The following is a 20,644-nucleotide window of genomic DNA, read 5'->3' on the forward strand; positions in this document are numbered from 1 at the left end:
CACTGTAGTATAGCAATAATTCTAAACATAGCATAACAAATTCCTTATCAGGAATAATAGTCATTCCATGTAAAATGCATTTCGTTTTGATAGGTTTAGATAGGTTTTGTTGTGTTTAGTATTTCTATCTGTGGGTAGTGAAGCATTTACTTATGATGCATACCTATAGTGAGCATTTCCATGGACGTTTCCAGGGAAATCCCTTTCTCTCATATTCTCCCCAAATTCATTGAAATGCCCCTAGTAATATTGACATCCAAATTGCATCATACACCCTGGCCCCTCTTACCCAATGAAATGAAAAATCCTTTGTGAGTACATATTCTAATATATGGTTTATGAAATACAATCTTCCCTTCTGTATAGCCTAACCAATTAGAAAAATAAGGCAGTGAACTGAAGCTCACCACCATGTCATACAAGTTGTGAATTACCAAATGGCAGTGATTGAAGCTATTTTTCTGTACCCATCAAGTTATCAGCACTAATGTTTAATGAACAACTAGTCTGTTCAGACAAAGTAAATAATCATTAAATCTTGAAGCTGAAAAGAGATCTTGAAAGACAGCTAGCAAGCTCCTCAAAGCCGATAGTGACTAAAATCAAGTCCAGGGAGGTGAAAGTGCTGAAAATCAGAGGTTCCCCAGCCTCCTGCACCAATAGACCAGGAAAAGAAAAATGAGCAGATGCCACTGTGGAAACAGTAATTTCATTTCTCTGAATATGTGTCTGTCACAGTGTCCTACAGGTTGAAGCCCTTGTTAAGTAACTGCATGGCATTTAGCCAATGGGAGAATGTGGCAGAATATCTATGATCTTGTCAGGATACACATTCAATGAGATATACATTGTTAAGCATCAGTTACCACAAGTGTAAAAGTATGTTAAATGAGGTTTTCTAAAATAAAATGTGTTCGCATAAATCTAGAGCCAAGTGATCACTTCCTGGAGGTGCATGATTCTATTTACTGTGTTCTGTGAACAAGGGATTGTGTGCTGAGCTTGTCCACTAGGCCACAGACACAAAGGTCCACTGCATTTTCCAAATTAATCACATACGTGACCAGATGTGCCCTACTGAGTTGTACAAATAAATCACAAATCCCTCCCCAAACTAAAGAGTCTGGCTTGAAGAGTTAAAGACTCAAAAATATTTTATGCCCCAATATGTAAGAATAGTAAAATAAATGTGCTGAAGTAAAAAGTAGATAGGATATATAACTTTGAGTAATCTCCCTCTATGATATTTTTTGAAATATGAAAGCGGCGTTCTCAGTTCTAAAAATTAATTCTACCATAACACTCGTGGGTGACTAAATTGGGCAACAAGTAGGATATTCAAGCCTGAGGAATGTTGTCTCCTAGCAACCACAAGAGTGAGAACCAGAGATATACAAAGGATACTTCAAAAGTCTGCAACCCCACGAGATCAAAGATCAAAGCCTTAAAATTTAAAAATTTATTTCTTTAAAGAATTTTTCCAAATGAGAAAATGTTTACTTTCCCTACTGTAAGACACACCAGGCATAAATCCCCATAGTTACAGTCCATGCATCTGTGGCATAAGGATGTTATAGCTCACCTTGAAAAGCAAAAAATATATATATATACGACCAATCACTCAACACTCCTTATTGTTAAATTCAGCACAACTCAGAACTCAAAACACGTGGAACTGGGACTCTGAGTTTTCACAGGTGTACAGTTGATTTAAATTCTACTTTTATTAAAGAACAATAGAGATTCTAGTTGGGTGATGAAAGTTGGTTATTTGGAATTGCAAAGCAGTATCAGCTCAAGGAGGCTCTCCAGTATATACCCAGTGATTACATTTCATAAAAGAGATTGTGAACCGACATATAGAGAAATTTACTGGTTCTAATGGTTCCTAAACCTAGGAGTGAGGTACAGAGTAGTATTGGAGTCTGTTTTTAATTTTAACAGAATGCAACGAGCTCGGACATTTTTGGTCTTCACCTGCCCACCAAAACAAACACATCAGTCATCGTTATTCCATCTCTTCTTAAGAATGACAATTACTTAAAGAGATAGATTGCACAAAGGTTGCTGGATTAAAATAGACAATGGTATGACCAGGTTTCGCTGTCTGTGCAAAATGAAAGGTCTGAGACCAGGTTAGGCCTTTTAACACAAAGACACCTTCAGAAGTTCCAGTTATGGTATTACTCTGCCCATAAAATTAAAAAAAAAAATAAACTTTCATAGGAAAATGTAGCGTACTATATATGTCCTCAAAGAGAAAAGGATGTCAATTTCCTAAATAATTCAAACTATGTTTTACTCTTTAAACTGGGTATTTATACAGCCTAGTCTACATAATTTGGAACTATTCTAATTTAATCCTCCAAATTAACTGGTATTATTTGTTTCTTAGGGGAAAGAAAGTGATAAACCATTATTTGATCAAATATATTTTATCACATATTAAAATCCTCACAGGCTGAATCTCTATAATTTTAAAAGCAAAATTACTAAAAGTTAATTTTATGATGTCAAATATATATGTAGAAACATAAGCATTATGGCTAGCACAGTCTATACACTATAATATTATTTCAGAGTATATTTTAAGCTGATTATCTTCTATATTTTAACCTTATTTAAGTGTTTTCATCTCTTCTTCTATAAATTATTTTTATAATAAACCCAGGAAGAAGTAACTTGGCTTTAAGTATTGTGCTTTTTGTAGATATTTGCTGGTGTTTTTTATTTAGATTTAGTCATGTTTTTAAACGCAAACTTTTCTTAAAAATGCATAAGTTTTTAAAATCACCCTTTCTTCCAGGAAAGAGACTTTATAATAGTCCCACTTTATGAACAAAATAAATTATTTTATGCTTAGATATTTTGAGTTATGCATAATTTTATTCTATATATTGCCATGATCCTTTCCCAGCATCTATGCTTGGATTAGATGAACTCTGCCCAATGCCATGATGGAAGCATTTGCCTGCTAATTTGTGTAGAACAGTCTATTAGAAGACAGAAGGGTGCTGAGGAACACTAAATGTGGTCCCCGTGTCTACACAGGGAACTCTTTGTGTCCCTCCCCGTTTTTGTACTCTGTCACATTCACAATTTCTCCCAGTTTCTTCCATTCTCTCCTGGCTTGTTTATGGGGTGATAATTAGATAAGTCTGATGGTCCCGCTTGCTTCCACTTTGACATGAATTGCACTCCATACCTGTGATGGCACATGGCAGTGGCATGACAAAGGCTCTCGTTAGTCTGGCTTATCAGAGCAGCTTGTTTAAAATCCTGAAATAATGTTATAAGCTTTTGTTAATTTTGCAACATTATTTTATGTGCTATCTTAAACTTCCTTCTAACTGTGATTCCACAATGACACAAGCATTAAGATACACATCTTCCTAAATACATGTGACACAAGCATTAAAATACACACCTTTCTAAAACTTTATATTTTCCTTGTAGCATCACATCAAATAAGAACAGATGAAACAAAGGAAACCTATTATTGTAGACTCACTCAGAATCTTGTACTACTGGTCTCTACTCAAGAATGGAGATTTTTTTCCTATGGTTTTGCCCTGCAATGGGTAATGAGGTATCTATCTCATTTACTTACTTTCTATTGTTTATTCCCAGTGAACTCCTCTGGAGACTTCTCTATCTAGACAGAAAAGGAAATGCACCTAGAGAGAACCTTTGATGTTACATGACTATAGGACAAACAGGCATCCAGGTTGGGGAAAGGGCATAACCAGGCCTTCTGTATGGATGAGCTGGGGCTGCTGCTGCCTTTGGAATCCACACTTCCGGCGAGAAATTGTCTCTTGTCAAGGATCCATAAGCCCTCCTGTGAGGGAGAAATGGAAACTCTAATTGCCAGATCTGAAGTTAGGGAGGTCAGCTGGGAAGGATCCCAGTGGCCACTACAAAGAGGCTGTTTAAAAGCATTCAAAGGGCTAAGTCCACAAGAGATCATGCCATGGTAGCCCAGAGCTCTTTTCTCTATCAGGCCCCAGGGACAGTGTCTGAAGCTTATGGCTCTTCAAAGTCCTACAGAAATATTTGAGGCCTGAAGTAAAATAAGAAAATTTAAATTTTTTTATTTTTATTACTGAATTATACTGAATTAATATTTTTTTACTGAATTAATACTGAATATTTATTCAGTATTCTTGTTTCTTAATTTTCTTATTTTTAATAAGAAAATAAGAGAAATTTACTGGTTCTAATGGTTCCTAAACCTAGGAGTGAGGTAGAGAGTAGTTTTGGAGTCTGTTTTTAATTTTAACAGAATACAACGAGCTCGGACATTTTTGGTCTTCACCCTTATTTTTAATAAGAAATTTAAATTAAGAAAATATTTAAATATATAACTGCAAAACAAAATATTATATCATGTCAACTGCATGATATTTACATATGTATTAATATATGAGATGTAGATTTATTTTAGTGATTGCTATACTATAGGAAGGGCTTCTGAAAGAGTACTGAATCTGTGAAGGAATGAAAATAGCACTGCTTTTTCCCCCAGAAGACTGCTTCAGTAGGAATCTTCCTGGACAGTGTTTGTGATCTCACTTGATCAAGCAGAGCAGTATATTACACTCTTCTCTGGAGTGGCAAAAGGAAACCCCTCCAGGCTTCCTTCCTGGAAGCCAGACACTGGAACTCTGCAGCCCCAAAGGACACTACCCAGCCAGAAAGGAGCTAATCAAAGCCCACACTCTCCCTCTCCCTCCCCGCCTCCTCCCTTCCACAAACCCTCCCTGGCTATGTCAGAGGGAAGAGGCTGACTGTCTTTGAAGGGTAGGATAAATTTTCTGCTGTTATTGGAGGTGGAAGAGGGAGTAGTAAGGTTAATCTGAGCACTCAGAGATCCTGCTGGAGGAGGCAGTATTAGTCACAGACCAACCTGTAGATGTGGACACCCCACATTGATTCAAGAAGCATATTTGATACCAAATGGAACTATTTGGAAGAAAATTTTTTAAATTATTGTCTAATCAAATATAATATAATAAAAATGCTTCCAGACATCTCTCTAGGAGGATTTTTTTTTTTTTTTTTTTTTTTTTGCTAAAAATAAGGCAAACTTCCAAGTGTAAGTGAGCTTTATTACAAACATTCCCATGAATTTTGGAAGTTTCAAGGATGACCATGTAACTTAAAAGGCTAAAACAAATTCAGTTTTGTAATCAGATGAAACTTACAAAAGTGAACTTGACTCTACATAATCATTATTATACTACATGGTAATTAGGCAGTAATTATCAACAATAGACATAAAAGATGACTATTAGCATTACTTAGAATAAAGTTAGCCACTGTTATTTAATATTATAATTTTTCTCTTCTGCATTAATTATCTCTCTAATATAAGGATGATAAATAACAAACCACACAGTCACTAATGTGTACCACATAGAATAGAATTTAGCAGTCTCACACTACCACTTCACATGCCTCCCCTTCTCCCATCAGCTCTATATACCAGGGGTTGGGGACCCCTGGAATACGAGATGTAGATCTACATCTCAATCTCAATCTACATCTCAATCTTACATCTCAATCACAGCAGGAGGTGAGCCACAGGTAAGCATTACTGCCTGAGCTCTGCCTCCTGTCAGATCAGCAGCAGCACTGGATTCTCATAGGAGTGCAAACCGTATTGTGAACTGCGCCCACCTAGGTTGTGTGCCCCTTATGAGAATCTAATGCCCCATGATCTGAGTTGGAACGGTTTCATCCCGAAACCATCACCCCCGCCACCCTGCCACCTGAATCCCCTGAAAAAATTATCTTCCATGAAACCGGTCCTGGTGCCAAAAAGGATGGGGGCCACTGCTATATACTTATGACAACCTGTTTGTTTTAGTCGCTCTTTCATTTCCCTTAAGCTTTGATCCTTGGCTACCCATTTATATTTAAGTTTGAGGGATTTAGATCGAGAATGGCAGTTTGGGGTGCCTGAACATCTCTTCTCTACTATCTGTAACCTTGCAGCATTATATCTTTTTTTTTTTTTTTTTAATCCCTTTACTATTATCTTGGTAGGTTTTCAAGAGGGAAAAGAGGAAAACAAATGTTCTTAACCCATTAACTTCTGGTTACCTTAGCCATAACTTCACAAACAATCCCAGTCGAAATGCTTCTGAACAAAGTGTTCCTATGAAGGGCATACAGCTCTCAACTAACTAATGTTTTCAGCACTCAGGCTACTCAGCTTCTCTGTTAATCAATCTTTCCCACTAAAAGTGTTTTTAAAGATTCTACTTTCTCTTGTTTTTTCATGCAGACCTCTAATTACTCAGTCTTATATATTTCATTGCTTCTTCCCCTGCTTATATCGTTTTTTAGTTGTTTTAATTAATTTTTTAACTTCACATAGAGAAAAATTGAATTTTTTGCTTTCAATTTGTGTTTCTGTGATATATCTTTTCCAGCTTTTTGTTGTTACCTATCTATATCACTATATTTAAAATGTGTTTCTGGTTGCCAAAATATAGTTGGGACTTTTACAAAATTCCAATCAGACATTTTCATGATTTTCATTGTTGTATTTGGACTACTTCCATTTAATATAACTACTGGTGTGGCTGGATTTAGGTCTACTATTTTATTATTTCTTTTCTGCTGATTTTCTCCGTTTCTGTTCCTCTGCTTCCCCTTCCTAGACTTATATGGGATTCTTTTAATATTTGTTAATATTCCATTTTAGTTTAGCTTCTACCTTTTTGACTGAAGAGGTCACATTTCAGCAGAAACCTAAATGAAATGATGGCATGAATCATACACAGATCAGGAGGAAGAGTGTTGTATGCACAGGGACTCACTCGTGTAAAGGTCCTAGGGCAGCAAGGGAGCTCAGCATTTCCAAGGAATTGCAAAAGGCCAGGGTGGCATGACTAGTGGAGAGAAGAGAATGTTTGATGACGAGATCAGAGGTGAGCAGCAGTCATATCAAGTAATGTCTTGCTTGGTCACAGTCAAGAGTTCAGATTTTATTCTAAGTGTGATGGGAAGCCATCAGAGGGTTTTGAGCAAAGGAATAACTTGATCTGCTTTATATTTTTAAGAGATTTCTGTAGCATCTGTTTAGAGAATAGCATGTAGAGGGGCAAGAGTGGAACCTTAAGCCAGTTGGGAAGCTACTACAGTAGTCCAGAAGAGAAATGATTCAGTTCTGAAACCTGAGTTCTGCTCTTGCCCCAGTACTTACTGGTTGAAAGGAAGATAGCAGTGGCAATCATGAGAGATGATTTAATTCAAAATATGCTTTAGTGGTAGAGCTGACTGCACTTGCTAATGGGTCAGATGTGGGGTGTGAGGAAAGAGAGGGGACAAGAATGACTCTCCCTAGACCATCAGCTCCTCAAAGACTGGAACTCTGTCTCATTTATCTCCATATATTAATGCCAGTGCCTTGCCTGAAAGAAGATAGAATTTGGAATTGAGGTCTGAGTTCAGATGTTACCCCAGTACTTACTGTGGAAAGGCCTTATTTAACCTCTTTTGAATACCAGTTTCCTCCTCTGTAAGTTACAATGGTAAATTGTGCAGCATTGTTGAGGACCCAGTGTGTAGCAAGTGTGCAACAGTTGTTTAGTGGTTGCTTAGTACTAAATAAATCTTTATACAAAGGATAACATGGGCCCTGCATTTAATTCTCTAACAGCTGCAGTCCCTTGTTCCCCATCTCCATTATCTCACTCTCTCCACCTCAACACTGTTGCCCATTGTTTTCTTGCCTACTACAAACAGGCAGGTTCTTTATTTCCATCTACCTGAGGGTATACCTAGTGACACAGCTCAAAAATATTTTTAATATATCAAAAAGCTTAAAGGTATTCAAACATTGAGATCACATTTATTCATAGCGTAAACTTCCTCAAAGGTAAATGATTATGTTGCACAGAATCTCAAAAAAATGACTCCAGAAATAGAAAAAATAATCATCTTGGGAGGTGGGAAGAACAGGATGTACTCCACTCCATATGTTATGTTGCAGTTCCTCAGAGACAAAGAAGCAAAACTGTTATTATTTAACTATACATTTCAAATTGCTATTTAATTTTTACCTCCTGTTTCTTAATCTAAGAGTTACAAACAGACAATAAAAATAAAAAGTTAAAAATGAGGATGAATTTTGTTTAATTATTCTTTAATGAAATACATTTAAACTACCTGTTTCATCTGAGTACCTTGTCTATGCTTTTTTCTACTGATTCTGAACGCCTGTCACCACTAACTTAAAAACCTGTTACCAGTAGCCCATTCTGAGCAACTATTTCCTGCCCTGTTTGAAACAGATTTATTTTGCTATATTTGCAAAGAGAAAAGAGGAAAATTTTGAGAAAGTTACCACTAAACAGCAGAGTACACGTTACAGGAAGCATTTTATTTACTAAGTAACTTGAGTTTTGTCTGTACTCCCTTAAGAGAAGTGATGGTCTTGATCAAATTAGAAATGTCTAAAAATGTATTGGCTGTTTATCTGTAATCCAAACAAAGCAAAAATACACATTTTTTTCACAGAGTCTATTAGTCATTTCAAGTATTTTAATAGAATTCTTGCTAAAGTTAAGCTATCACTCATTAATATTGCCAGTTGATAATAATAAAATCTTGTTCACTAGTTCTCAGAAGTCAATGTGCAAAATCAAGTGGGTTCTTTACATAACAGGAAGGCTTACCTCTAATGCAAAGCCATACTGGTCTAGTTCTAGGTAGATGAGTCCACGATTAAGGAACGTATTTAGTTTTACAGTTTCTGTAGCATCAAGAAGCAGCACAATTCCATAATCTGTTAATGCCTAAAAATAAAATAATCATTTGTAACATAGATTCAGCTTTTTAGAGCCTGAATTCATTGGCTATGGACAAATATATTTATGTCCAAACTAGGACCCAATGGTTAGTTCTTCAATTTGTTTTATAATTTATGGCCAAAATAACCATATGTTAGATTTAAAGGGTACCCTTAGGCAAAAAGTATCATGGACAGTTTTCAATAAGCAGTGCACACTGTGCTTGCATTTCATGTTTTACCTGCAAGTCACCCCATACATTTTCATTGGTGTATGGGCTGGAAGAGAGGGATTTAGCACTCTGCCCTGACTCAGTAGTTTCATCAAATGATCATTAAATATATAATTTCTTTTTAGTGTTGTATTGTTTTCCTTGCTGAAATCTAAGCTCTATGAAGCCATAGCTTATCCATTTTGTTCACTGTTTTAAGCCCAGTAACAAGAATCAAGCCTGCACATACCATGCATTCAATAAATTTGTATACAATGAAAAAGTCATGAATCAATGAAAATAGATCTTAATAAAACTAACAAATAAGCACTTGTATGAAAGTTACCTCAAAATATTTTGATAAATATATTCATTTTTCTAAAAGACACATAGTGTAATCTGAGAATCAACTCAGACCCTTCTCCATTACTTTTACCTTTTTTTGTTTTTTTTTACATTCACTGACTAAACAAGATTTTACTGGTTTCTACTCTGCACTAGGTACTAGAAGCATCCTAAACTTGGGTTGGAGCTGAATCTCTTAAACCATTTTCCTACTGAATATTCTGTCCAAAACAGCCATATGGTCTGAACAGAAAAGGGCTAAATCTTATTATGCCTGTAGCATCTGCCAACTGAAAATGACAAAGAGCATTTTATATTTGTTCATTTGCCCTCCTCTGGTGTTTCCTAATGTTGGGTGCTCAAGTGTCTTTAAAAAATGTGCAATTAAAGATCCTATAGGTATGTTGTGGCATAATCATAAATAAAAATTGCCAGGACTATAAAAATAAATGGTAATATTTGTCAAAAAAGAACAAACCAAACCTAGAATATTAGCCACAAATTGTCTAACATTTTTCTTTTACTAAATTACATTATGTGAAACCAGTATGATGCCTTGGAGATCCACTGAGCAGCTGAATCTGCAACACAAGAGGAAATAAAAACTGGGAAATAAGATTTCGTAAAGATCAATGAGGGTAAGGGGTATGGTCTGAACAGAAAAGGGCTAAATCTTATTATGCCTGTAGCATCTGCCAACTGAAAACGACAAAGAGCATTTTATATTTGTTCATTTGCCCTCCTCTGGTGTTTCCTAATGTTGGGTGCTCAAGTGTCTTTAAAAAATGTGCAATTAAAGATCCTATAGGTATGTTGTGGCATAATCATAAATAAAAATTGCCAGGACTATAAAAATAAATGGTAATATTTGTCAAAAAAGAAAAAACCAAACCTAGAATATTAGCCACAAATTGTCTAACATTTTTCTTTTACTAAATTACATTATGTGAAACCAGTATGATGCCTTGGAGATCCACTGAGCAGCTGAATCTGCAACACAAGAGGAAATAAAAACTGGGAAATAAGATTTCATAAAGATCAATGAGGGTAAGGGGTAGGGATGGGAGCACACAGGTTTTGATTAAGAGGAAGGGTCAGGGCCTTGGCCTCTCCTGGATTTGTGCCATGCCTCTGTTATCATTACTAACTCCTCGATTTGGAGAAAATTACTTAACACTGAGCCTTAGCTTCCTCATCTGCAAAATTGGCGTGTTAAAAATTCATCATATTGTTACAAGGATCTACTTTAAAATGTTTTGATTGTATCTCAGTGAAGCATTTAGCTCAGTTCCTGTCACACAATAAGCCCTAAATAAGTGGTAACTGTTCAGTATTTTTATTAATATCAAGTATTAGAACCAGAATTCATCTTTCCTTAGTTTTTATGAAACTATATCTTGGGAGAATGCCTAAGTGCATTTTCTGCAGAAAGTTACTTGGTTTTTCTCAGGCTAGGGATGGCAGGAATGCTGAGAAACAGGTGGAGGAGGACACACTGCTTAATGACATCCAGTCCACATGCTGGAGGTCAGACGGTTTTACAAAGCCACCTAAACACTATTAACCTAGAAGCAAACAAATTTGTGGACAACAATACAGGTCACTAACTCCCTCTGTGTGACTTGGATGGTTTTTCGAACCTCTCCCTACTTCCATTTCCTCATCTGTAAAGTTAGCAGATCGGATAAAATGCTTCAGAGTCCTGGCAGCTCTGAAATCACCAATATTTTATTATCGTAATTTAGTTTTACTTGATTTAGGTAGTTTTGCATTTTCTTTATTAACAGGGCACTGGCTCTTTCACATATCTGAGATAACAAAACAATGAGTGTTCCCTCCCCACCCCAGCCCATTGTTTTCCTATTCAGGGTTACCTTTCCTACAAGAATGGGGTTGGGGAGGGAATCCTCAAAGGCCCCTGTTGTGCAGGTCACTCTAATAAATGATCTTTCTGTCAGCTGCTAGCATCTTAACAATCCCCTTGTTAAAAATTAGCTATTCATTTATCAACATCTCTGGAGGAAACCTGATAATCTGGTTACCAAGAATTTTATATACTCTTAGGTAGAGACAAAGTTTCTCAACTTCCCTTCTAAAGCTTGTACATTTCTAAATTTCTAAATGTTTTAAACAGATTTCACTGTCCACGTTTCACAGACTGGGGAGTGTGTGAACACAGAACAGCAAGAATGTGACCTAGCCTTTTAAAAGAATGCGTCATTTACTACGGACATGGGCAAGAATACGGAGAGGGAGACAAGTAACAGAGGAAGAGGATGGGACATTATTCTGAAAGACCACAAGACTAGCTGCTCCCCAGTGAGGAATCCTCATTGAAAAGGGACCAAACCAACAGAGGAGAGAAGAGAGTAGGTAAGATTACAAATATAAACAAGAGTTTGCTCCGGCAGACGCTGGATCAAGACAAATGGAAAAAAAGGTTTGCTGCAGCCCACAGGCCTTCAAAATATGGGCCAAACCTGGTCACTGGTCCCTGGAGCTGAAAACCATCACTCCATACTCCGTGCTACATGTGTGGTCTGAGGACCAAACAAAAGAATGCCTACACAAACTGCTGTAGCTAACATTAAAATTTTGAAACCACAATATTGCTAGTGATTGCTACTGCTTTAAAAATTCTGCACTTTGGGAGGCCGAGGCAGGCGGATCACGAGGTCAGGAGATTGAGACCATCCTGGCTAACATGGCGAAACCCCGTCTCTACTAAAAATACAAAAAATTAGCCGGACATGGTGGCAGGTGCCTGTAGTCCCAGCTACTTGAGAGGCTGAGGCATGAGAATGGCATGAACCCAGGAGGTGGAGGTTGCAGTGAGCCAAGATCACAGCACTACACTCCAGCCTGGGCAACAGAGTGAGACTCCGTCTCAAAAAAAAAAATAAAAAATTCTGCATACGGTAGAAACATTTATTCAAATGATAATTATGTGATGGATTTAATTTATAAATGCCTTTAAATGCTTCTATAAGCATTATCAACTTAATTTTTCATTTGACTTCTTTCAGAAATTATATAAGAAAATTTCGTGAGCACCAACAAAGAAATTAAATATTCTTTGAAATGGTTCTTTGGTTTCTCAAGTTTTATATGTGTGTATTTCTTAGGAATTCCTTTTGAAAATTCTAGCAGAAGTAATAAGAAAATACTTTATAAATGCCTTAAATGAATTTACAAATGCTTTAATGTATTGTTTATTACATGTTTATTGACTGACATCAACAAGCTATTTAATGCATGTTATTTATTAAACACTTTAAACACATTGTTTACTAAAATGGTCATCTTACCATTTGAAGTTCCCTTATCTTGGTGTAACATAATGCTCTGTTATAAAATGCTATATAACTATTTTTGTCCATGCTGATAGCTGTGGTTAAATCTGTAATTGCTAGCTTATAAGTCTAAAAAGAAAAAAGTAATTATGTGAGAAAGGAAAATCATAATGGACTGAAATTTAATCATAAAATAAATTCTTGTTTCTATCACAGTTTTTGAAACACTCATTTAACCATTCCTTGTATCATCTGTGAAATTAACACATTGAAGCTAATCTTTCATAGAGTTAATTAAGAAAATCTCCTGGTAGAAATTATCATTATAGTTTCTCTTACCTATAAACAAAATTAAATATATCAACAACTTTAATTTAGGTAAATATCTTATTACCAGTGTTGGTATATGGCAAGGAGAAAATCATACTTCTAGGTAAAATAAAATAAAGCCAACCATATTAATGCAGCAAACATTCACCAGTGCTTGCTTGCTTCTGTCATTGTGACTGTCATATCACATAATCATCATGTTTTCTACCCTTGTTCTCTTTTGCTTCCTCTTTGATTCTTCTCTGATACCTTATATCATCCATTTCTATAGATAGTAATTTTCATGGAATTAACACATAATGCAAGGCCTTACCTTTGCTTTAAGGTATTATTTGTAAAAATTTCATATAAAATAGCTACAAAGAAAGATCAGAAAGGAAAAGTAGAGAGAAATAAAGTATTCAGTGCAGTATCACATATCAATGGTACTGCTCACAACTTTTAACCCAGTAACTTCTGTTTAAGAACCAATCATAAACCCAAGCAGCAATTTTGTTCTCAGATGTATATAACTATATTATTTTAAACAGTAAAATAGTAAAAATTTTAAAAACAATCAAAAAGTTCAACAATAAAGTAATTAAAAGTAAATTATGGTGGAATATTATGCAGTCAGCAAAATACTATCTTCAAAGATTAAGTGTAAAAAGCAGGACACCACACAAGTTAGCATAGTCCAAATTTTGGAAAATATATATCATATTTTATGAGGAAAGTAAAAGACTAAATACAAATATGACAAATGCACTCAGAAATTATCATTGATGGTGAGATAATAATCCTTTATTCCCTTCCGTATTTTTCCAAATTTTCTGCAATGAATATATGCTACATTCTTAATAAAAATAAATAATAAATGTTATTTAAAATGTAATATGAAAAATAAATACCATTATTTTGTGAAAAAAATATGAATTGGGAAAGTGTAAAGTTTTCTATGTAGTTCTGCCCTTCATATCACAGTGATTCCCAACCACAAAGAAAAAAAGTAAGTGAGTCCCCTGCCTAGCATTAAGAGTCTTCCCACCCTAAAATTTCAGTAAGCCAGGCAGGAAATGGCCCTACCTTGTTGTAGTATTTCAGAACTCCTCTGTAGAGATAGGCACGTATGCTCTCAGGGTAAATTTTTATAGCCTTGTTACAATTCAAGATTGCTTTGGAATACCTGCCTTTTAAACCATAGAATGCTACTCGGCTTAAATATGCCTATTCAGAGAGAGAGAGAGAGAGAAAGAAAGCAGGAATGGGTGCTTTAGTAAAAGCACCAATTCTACCAAAATATATGATACTTGGAACAAATCTATGCCTCCCAAAGAGGGTATTAAAATATAGTCTTTTAAAAAAATTTCTTTTATTAGAAAAAAAATTTCAAATGACACAGAATAATTGAAAGAATGATAAATACCTATCACCTGGAGTTAATAATTATTAACATTTTGCCATATTTCTCTATTTTTTTCCTGCACTATTTGAAAACAGGTTGTAGATATGGTAATACTTTACCCCAAGTCCTCTAGTATGCATCTCCTGTGAAAAAAAGACATTCTCCTACATAACCACACTGCCATTATATATCCAAGATGATTTATAGAAATTTCCTAAAATCATCTAATATTTAGACCAGATTCGAATTTTGTAGATTCCTAAAATCAAGATGCAATCAAGCTTCACCTATTGAATTTTGTGTTGTCTGTATAGTCTATTGAAAGCTAGGAATCTATGTAACATCAAAACAAAAAGTAAGTAAAATTAATGAGTATATAAACTTTAAAGTATTAACAGCCACATTAATATATTAACAATATTTACATACATCACATCACATATACATTTATATATAACATCATAATATCACTGATGGAAAGAATACTTTTAGTTTAAGGAGAAATACAGCTATTTGGATTATCAAAATACAGTTAAGTGAAAAGTAGGTATAAGAAACTGATTGGTGCTAATTAATAACAATGGCATATAAGAGATTTAATAGTTTTACCAAAATTAACACTTTACAACTCACTAAAAACATCTATTTAAATACCTGGTAATGTTTTGGATTGAGGGTAATGGCATGATTAAAATCCAGAATCGAGCTATCCTTGTGGAGTTTCACTTTACAAAGCCCTCGTTGATAAAAGCTTTCTGCAAAATCTGGATTTGCTTTCACAGCTTTTGTAAAAGAATCAAAAGCCTACAGGAGCATATTGTCAAAATGCAAACCATTTAGTGATATAATATATTGTTTTAAAATGTTAATGAATTACAGTATATAACTATTGTTGAAAAGTTTCACTCTATTTTTGGATTATTTTAATACATTTCTCCTAATGGATCTCATGGAACAAATAAAACTAATATTTAGAAACAAGTAGAGATGATTATTATAATTAAAGGTCTTATTCCCAGACTAAGGTCTACATAATCCATATTGTTATATTACAATATTTTGGGTGGTATAATTTTAATTGTTATTCAGATTTTGTTTCTTCAAAGAAATCACAACTAGCACATTTATTTTCCATTAGGATCCAGCAAATGCATCATTATAAAACTTCAGAACCACAGAACTCTAAAAATTTTCCCCACATTTTAAAGCAAAGCTGAGTTTGCTCTGGTTGTTCAAAAGGACTAAAAACATGTAAAATATTTGTAATTTGTCTCATACTTACTGGAATTTCTTAATAGAACAACTAATCAAGTGCACCTCTTTTTTTGTGTATACCAATACCACTTTAAAACACTGTCCACTCCATGAACCTAAGAATTAGAATGATGTGTGTGTATTTGTGCGTGCGTATGTGTGTGTCTGTGTGTGTCTGTGTGTGTGTGTGTGTGTCTGTGTGTGTCTAGAGATAGAGTTGTAGAATATCCAACATTAGCCATCAGATAGTATCAATTATTTTACATATTTGTCATATCAGTGATAATTTTGAAGTAAAGACTTGCCTAAAATCACCAAAGACTGGATAAATATGTAATAATTGAATCAACTGTTTTTCAGTGTATCTGGCCATCTTAACAACCCGTTTCAATCTGATTTGAATTGTTCAATGATCAATAAGAAAAGCCAGAATGCCCTAATCTTTTCCATTTATTCTACATTATGTTAAAGCATTCAAAGTACTTAAAATTTAATAAGTGAATTCATACTAATGTGATAAAATTATTTTACTGTAATAATTTCCTGCAGTTAGATTTATTGTTCTGGTGGGAAACATACATTAATCTTTAGAATATTGTTGACAAACAAGCATCAAATAAAACATGTTGGCTAAATAAAACAATGTCCTAGGTGTTGCAGGGTGCAGACTGACTATAATGAGCCAAGCTTCAAAAGCAGCTTTGGACCAGTTGCCCACTGTATACGTGGTCTTCGGAAACAGAATTGCATACAAGCAACCAGTCTCTAAAATTACAAATAATCTATACTCCTAAATACATGAAATACCATTTGTAAATTGCCTTCCTCCATGTAACAAAGACCCAAGTTATACAGACAGTCTGCTGAAATTGCTGTGGTGTTTGGTCCTTTATCGGAATGAGAAATGACATCCAAAGCCTTCTTAAGCATTTTCACAGCTTCCTATAATGATAAAAAAGCAGGGAGGGGGCAGGAAATGTTTCTTTCCACTATTGATTTAACATTACAGCCTTATATGTTAAAAGGAGCACAGAGCACACACCTCTACTCTTACTTTATCTGGGAACAAACAGACCTGGTGAAGTTACAGGTCTTGTCAGCACACTACAGGAAGAGAATCCAGTTCAGAAGTCTTACCCTCATGAGTTCCACCCAGATGCCTATCCTACAAGCCAGTACTTAAACAGGCTTATGGACATGGATCTTTAGAACTAAAATTTGTAAATTCCAAAGGCTATACTCAAGCTTAAGTCAGGCTTAAATTTATAAACTAGTTTATTGATAATTTCCTAATAATTTTTTTGAATGGAATACTAGGAAGCTACTAGGTAGTAAAAGATCTCCACTGATAATATCTGACATAATTTTAATCAATTTTTATTGTGTCCTGCTGTCCTCCTAATAGGGTTTTATTGGCATCAAAAAAATAAACCACCTCCAAAACTCACCCATTTATTTATTCAAAATACTCAAAAGTCTCATTAATGAAAACGTTCAAAATAGTCAAAAGTTTCATTAATGAAAAAGTCTCATTAAATGAAAAACTCAAAAGTCTCATTAATGAAAAAGATAGAAATGCCATTTAATACTTAACTACTCCTTGTATATCTTTATATAGAAAGTCAAATAATTGTTCCTGGTCATACCATCTTCTTAATTGTATTAAGTTGCTAAAGAAACAATGAGATTTCACTTAGATATGCTAAGTGTCCTTTATGGCTTCTATCGAGCATTAGCTCTACGTGTTTGCAAGTCACCCAGCATCCCTCCTTCTGTCCTTACTCTCAGCACATGACCTTGCCTAGAAAAAGTGGATTATTGCCTCAATTTCCCCCCTTTCTACTTTTCAACAAATCTATATCTTCATTCACTTTAACCTTTTTCTCTCCTGTCTTTGAATTGCTTTCTTTCTCATTCCTTGCAGGGCTAACTCCTCAAAAGCTGTCCTTGACCCCATCTCCTTCTGCCCCACCTGAGCGACCTGTTACTTCCTTTCTCGTCTGGATTTCTGCCCCTTCACTGACTCCTTAAGTCCAAAAAACTTGTCTACTCAAGCCTTCCATCCCGTTTAAATTAAAATGAACACATCTTCACTTCCTCCTGCTTCCCCCATCTCTCTCTCTTTCACTACTTTATGGTGTCATCTGAGGGACATCTGCAGAGGCTTGCAGATAAGTCATCTTTATAGTCTGCAGAAAGTACTGTGGCTGCTGTGTGGATAAAAGCTTGGAAGAGTACAACAATGCAGCTATATAATTCAAGAAAATTTTTTTTAATTATATGTTCCAAACCAGGATAATAGCTATAGAAATAAAGAAAGAAAGTGGATTTGAGAAATATCTAAGAAGTAGAACCAAGAAAATATATATACATATTAACATCACTATTTATTACTATATTTCTATAGTATATATAAATACTATATATCACTATTTATTACTAGAACCAAGAGAATATATATATATATATATATATATATATATATACTAATATCACTATTATATTAACATCACTATTTATTGGATGGAAGAGGGTAGCTGATGGTGACATCAGGTATCCAGCTAAAGTCACAGGGGACAGGCCAGGAGGAGGAGATTAAAGTAAATATAAAAAAGCAGTCCTCAAAGAATACAGAGACCAAAAACTCCAAATGTGACCAAAGAGTAGACATGATCCATACTGAGAAACGATCACAGAATCTGCAATAAGAAAGCCAATGAAGGCCGGGCACAGTGGCTCACACCTGTAATCCCAGCACTTTGGGAGGCACAGGCAAGTGGATCTCCTAAGGTCAGGAGTTCAAGACCAGCCTGGCCAACATGGTGAAACCCCATCTCTACTAAAAATACAAAAATTAGCTGGGCATAGTGGTACGTGCCTATAATCCCAGCTAGTCAGGAGGCTGAGGCAGGAGAATTGCTTGAACCCAGGAGGCAGAGGTTGCAGTGAGCTGAGATTGTGCCACTGTACTCCCACCTGGGCGACTGAGCAAGACTCCATCTCAAAAAAAAAAAAAAAGCAAAGAAAAGAAAAGAAAAAGAAAAAAAAAACAAGTCAATGAAGTTAGCAAGAGTGCTTGATTCCAAACCAGAGGTGCATTCATTTTCTATCACTACAAGTCAAATTACTACACATTTAGCAAATGATAGTAACAAGCAAACAAGCATTTATCACCTCACAGTTTCCACAGGTCAGGAGATTGGGCATGGCTTAACTAGGTCCTCTGCTCCAGGTCCTACAAAGCTGCTATCAATATGTCAGTTGAGCTACATTCTCCTCTGTAAACTCGACTGGGAGAATCCGTTTCCAAGCTCATTCATGTTGTTGGCAGACTTCATTTCCTTGAGTCTCCAGGACTGAGAGCCCCAGCTTCTTCTTCTTTTTTTTTTTTTTTTTAATTTTAAGTACCGGGGTACATATGCAGGATGCACAGGTTTGTTACACAGGTAAACGTGTGCCATGGTGGTTTGCTGCTCCTATCAACCCACCACCTAAGTATTAAGCCCAGCATGCATTAGCTATTTTTCCTAATGCTCTGTCTCCCTCCACCCTTCTTCCTACAAGCCCCAGTGTGTGTTGTTCCCCTTTCTGTGTTCATGTGTTCTCACTGTTCAGTTCCCACTTACAACATGCAGGGTTTGGTTTTCTGTTCCTGCATTAGTTTGCTGAGGATAATGGCTTCCAGCTCTGTCAATGTCCCTGCAAAGGACATGATCTCGTTACTTTTTATGGCTGCATAGTATTCCATGGTGTATATGTACCACATTTTCTTTATCCAGTCTATCATTGATGGGCATTTGAGTTGATTCCACATTTTTGTTATTGTGAATAGTGCCACAAGGAACATACACACACGTATCTTTGCAACAGAATGATTTTTATTCCTTTGGATATATACCCAGTAATGAGATCGCTGGGTCAAATGGTATTTCTGCCTCTAGGTCTTTGAGGAATCCCAAACCATCTTACACAATGGTTGAAAAGTATAAAAGCATTCCTATTTCTCTGTAACCTTGCCAGCATCTGTTGTTTCTTTTTTCTTTTTTTTTTTTTTTTTTTTTTTTTGAGATGGAGTCTCGCTCTGTCACCCAGGCTGGAGTGCAGTGGCCGGATCTCAGCTCACTGCAAGCTCTGACTCCCGGGTTTACGCCATTCTCCTGCCTCAGCCTCCCGAGTAGCTGGGACTACAGGCGTCCGCCACCTCGCCCGGCTAGTTTTTTGTATTTTTTAGTAGAGACGGGGTTTCACCGTGTTAGCCAGGATGGTCTTGATCTCCTGACCTCGTGATCCGCCCGTCTCGGCCTCCCAAAGTGCTGGGATTACAGGCTTGAGCCACCGCACCCGGCCGCATCTGTTGTTTCCTTACTTTTTAATAATCACCATTCTGACTGGTGTGATGCAAATAAAAACCACAATAAGAGATACCAGCTTGCTGGCTATTGGCTGCACTCAGGTCCCAGTTGCCCACAGTTCCTCACCACATCACTCTCTCCACAGGAAGTCACAACAAGGCCAGCAGGAGAACCTCTCTCTCTTTACTCTGCTAAAAAGGTCTTATATACTGTAACGTAATTGATGGAGCAACACCCCACCAATTTTGCCATATTCTATTGGTTGGAAGCAAGTCACAGGTCCTGCACATACTCAAGGAAGGTGAGGAGGTAACATAGGGTATGATTAAGAATAATCTTAGAGGCCTGGTGCGGTGGCTCACGCCTGTAATCCCAGCACTTTGGGAGGCCAAGGCGGGTGGATCACGAGGTCTGGAGATCGAGACCATCTTGGCGAACACGGTGAAACCCCATCTCTACTAAAAATACAAAAAAATTAGCCGGGCGTGGTGGCGGGCACCTGTAGTCCCAACTACTCGGGAGGCTGAGGCAGGAGAATGCCGTGAACCTGGGAGGCGGAGCTTGCAGTGAGCCGAGATCGCGCCACTGCACTCCAGCCTGGGCCACAGAGCGAGACTCTGTCTCAAAATAATAATAATAATAATAATAATAATAATAATAATAATCTTAGA

At 36.2% G+C, this 20,644-nt stretch overlaps 1 protein-coding gene across 5 annotated transcripts in view; it reads right to left on the bottom strand.

Moving 5' to 3' along the window:
* The window catches only part of TTC6 (tetratricopeptide repeat domain 6), a 228,133-nt gene that overhangs the window by 21,463 nt on the left and 186,026 nt on the right, over positions 1-20,644 (bottom strand). For all 5 annotated transcript variants that reach the window (XM_009211439.4, XM_017961138.3, XM_021941153.2 and 2 more), the window contains 6 exons: positions 16,429-16,563; positions 15,022-15,171; positions 14,049-14,189; positions 12,669-12,782; positions 8,691-8,810; positions 3,206-3,279 (listed from right to left, as the gene is read on the bottom strand). In XM_009211439.4, coding sequence (XP_009209703.3) covers positions 3,206-3,279; positions 8,691-8,810; positions 12,669-12,782; positions 14,049-14,189; positions 15,022-15,171; positions 16,429-16,563 — 734 coding nt within the window. The remainder of the gene's footprint in view (positions 1-3,205; positions 3,280-8,690; positions 8,811-12,668; positions 12,783-14,048; positions 14,190-15,021; positions 15,172-16,428; positions 16,564-20,644) is intronic.

The sequence above is a fragment of the Papio anubis genome, chromosome 7 (genome assembly GCF_008728515.1).
Source record: "Papio anubis isolate 15944 chromosome 7, Panubis1.0, whole genome shotgun sequence".
NCBI lineage: Eukaryota > Metazoa > Chordata > Mammalia > Primates > Cercopithecidae > Papio > Papio anubis.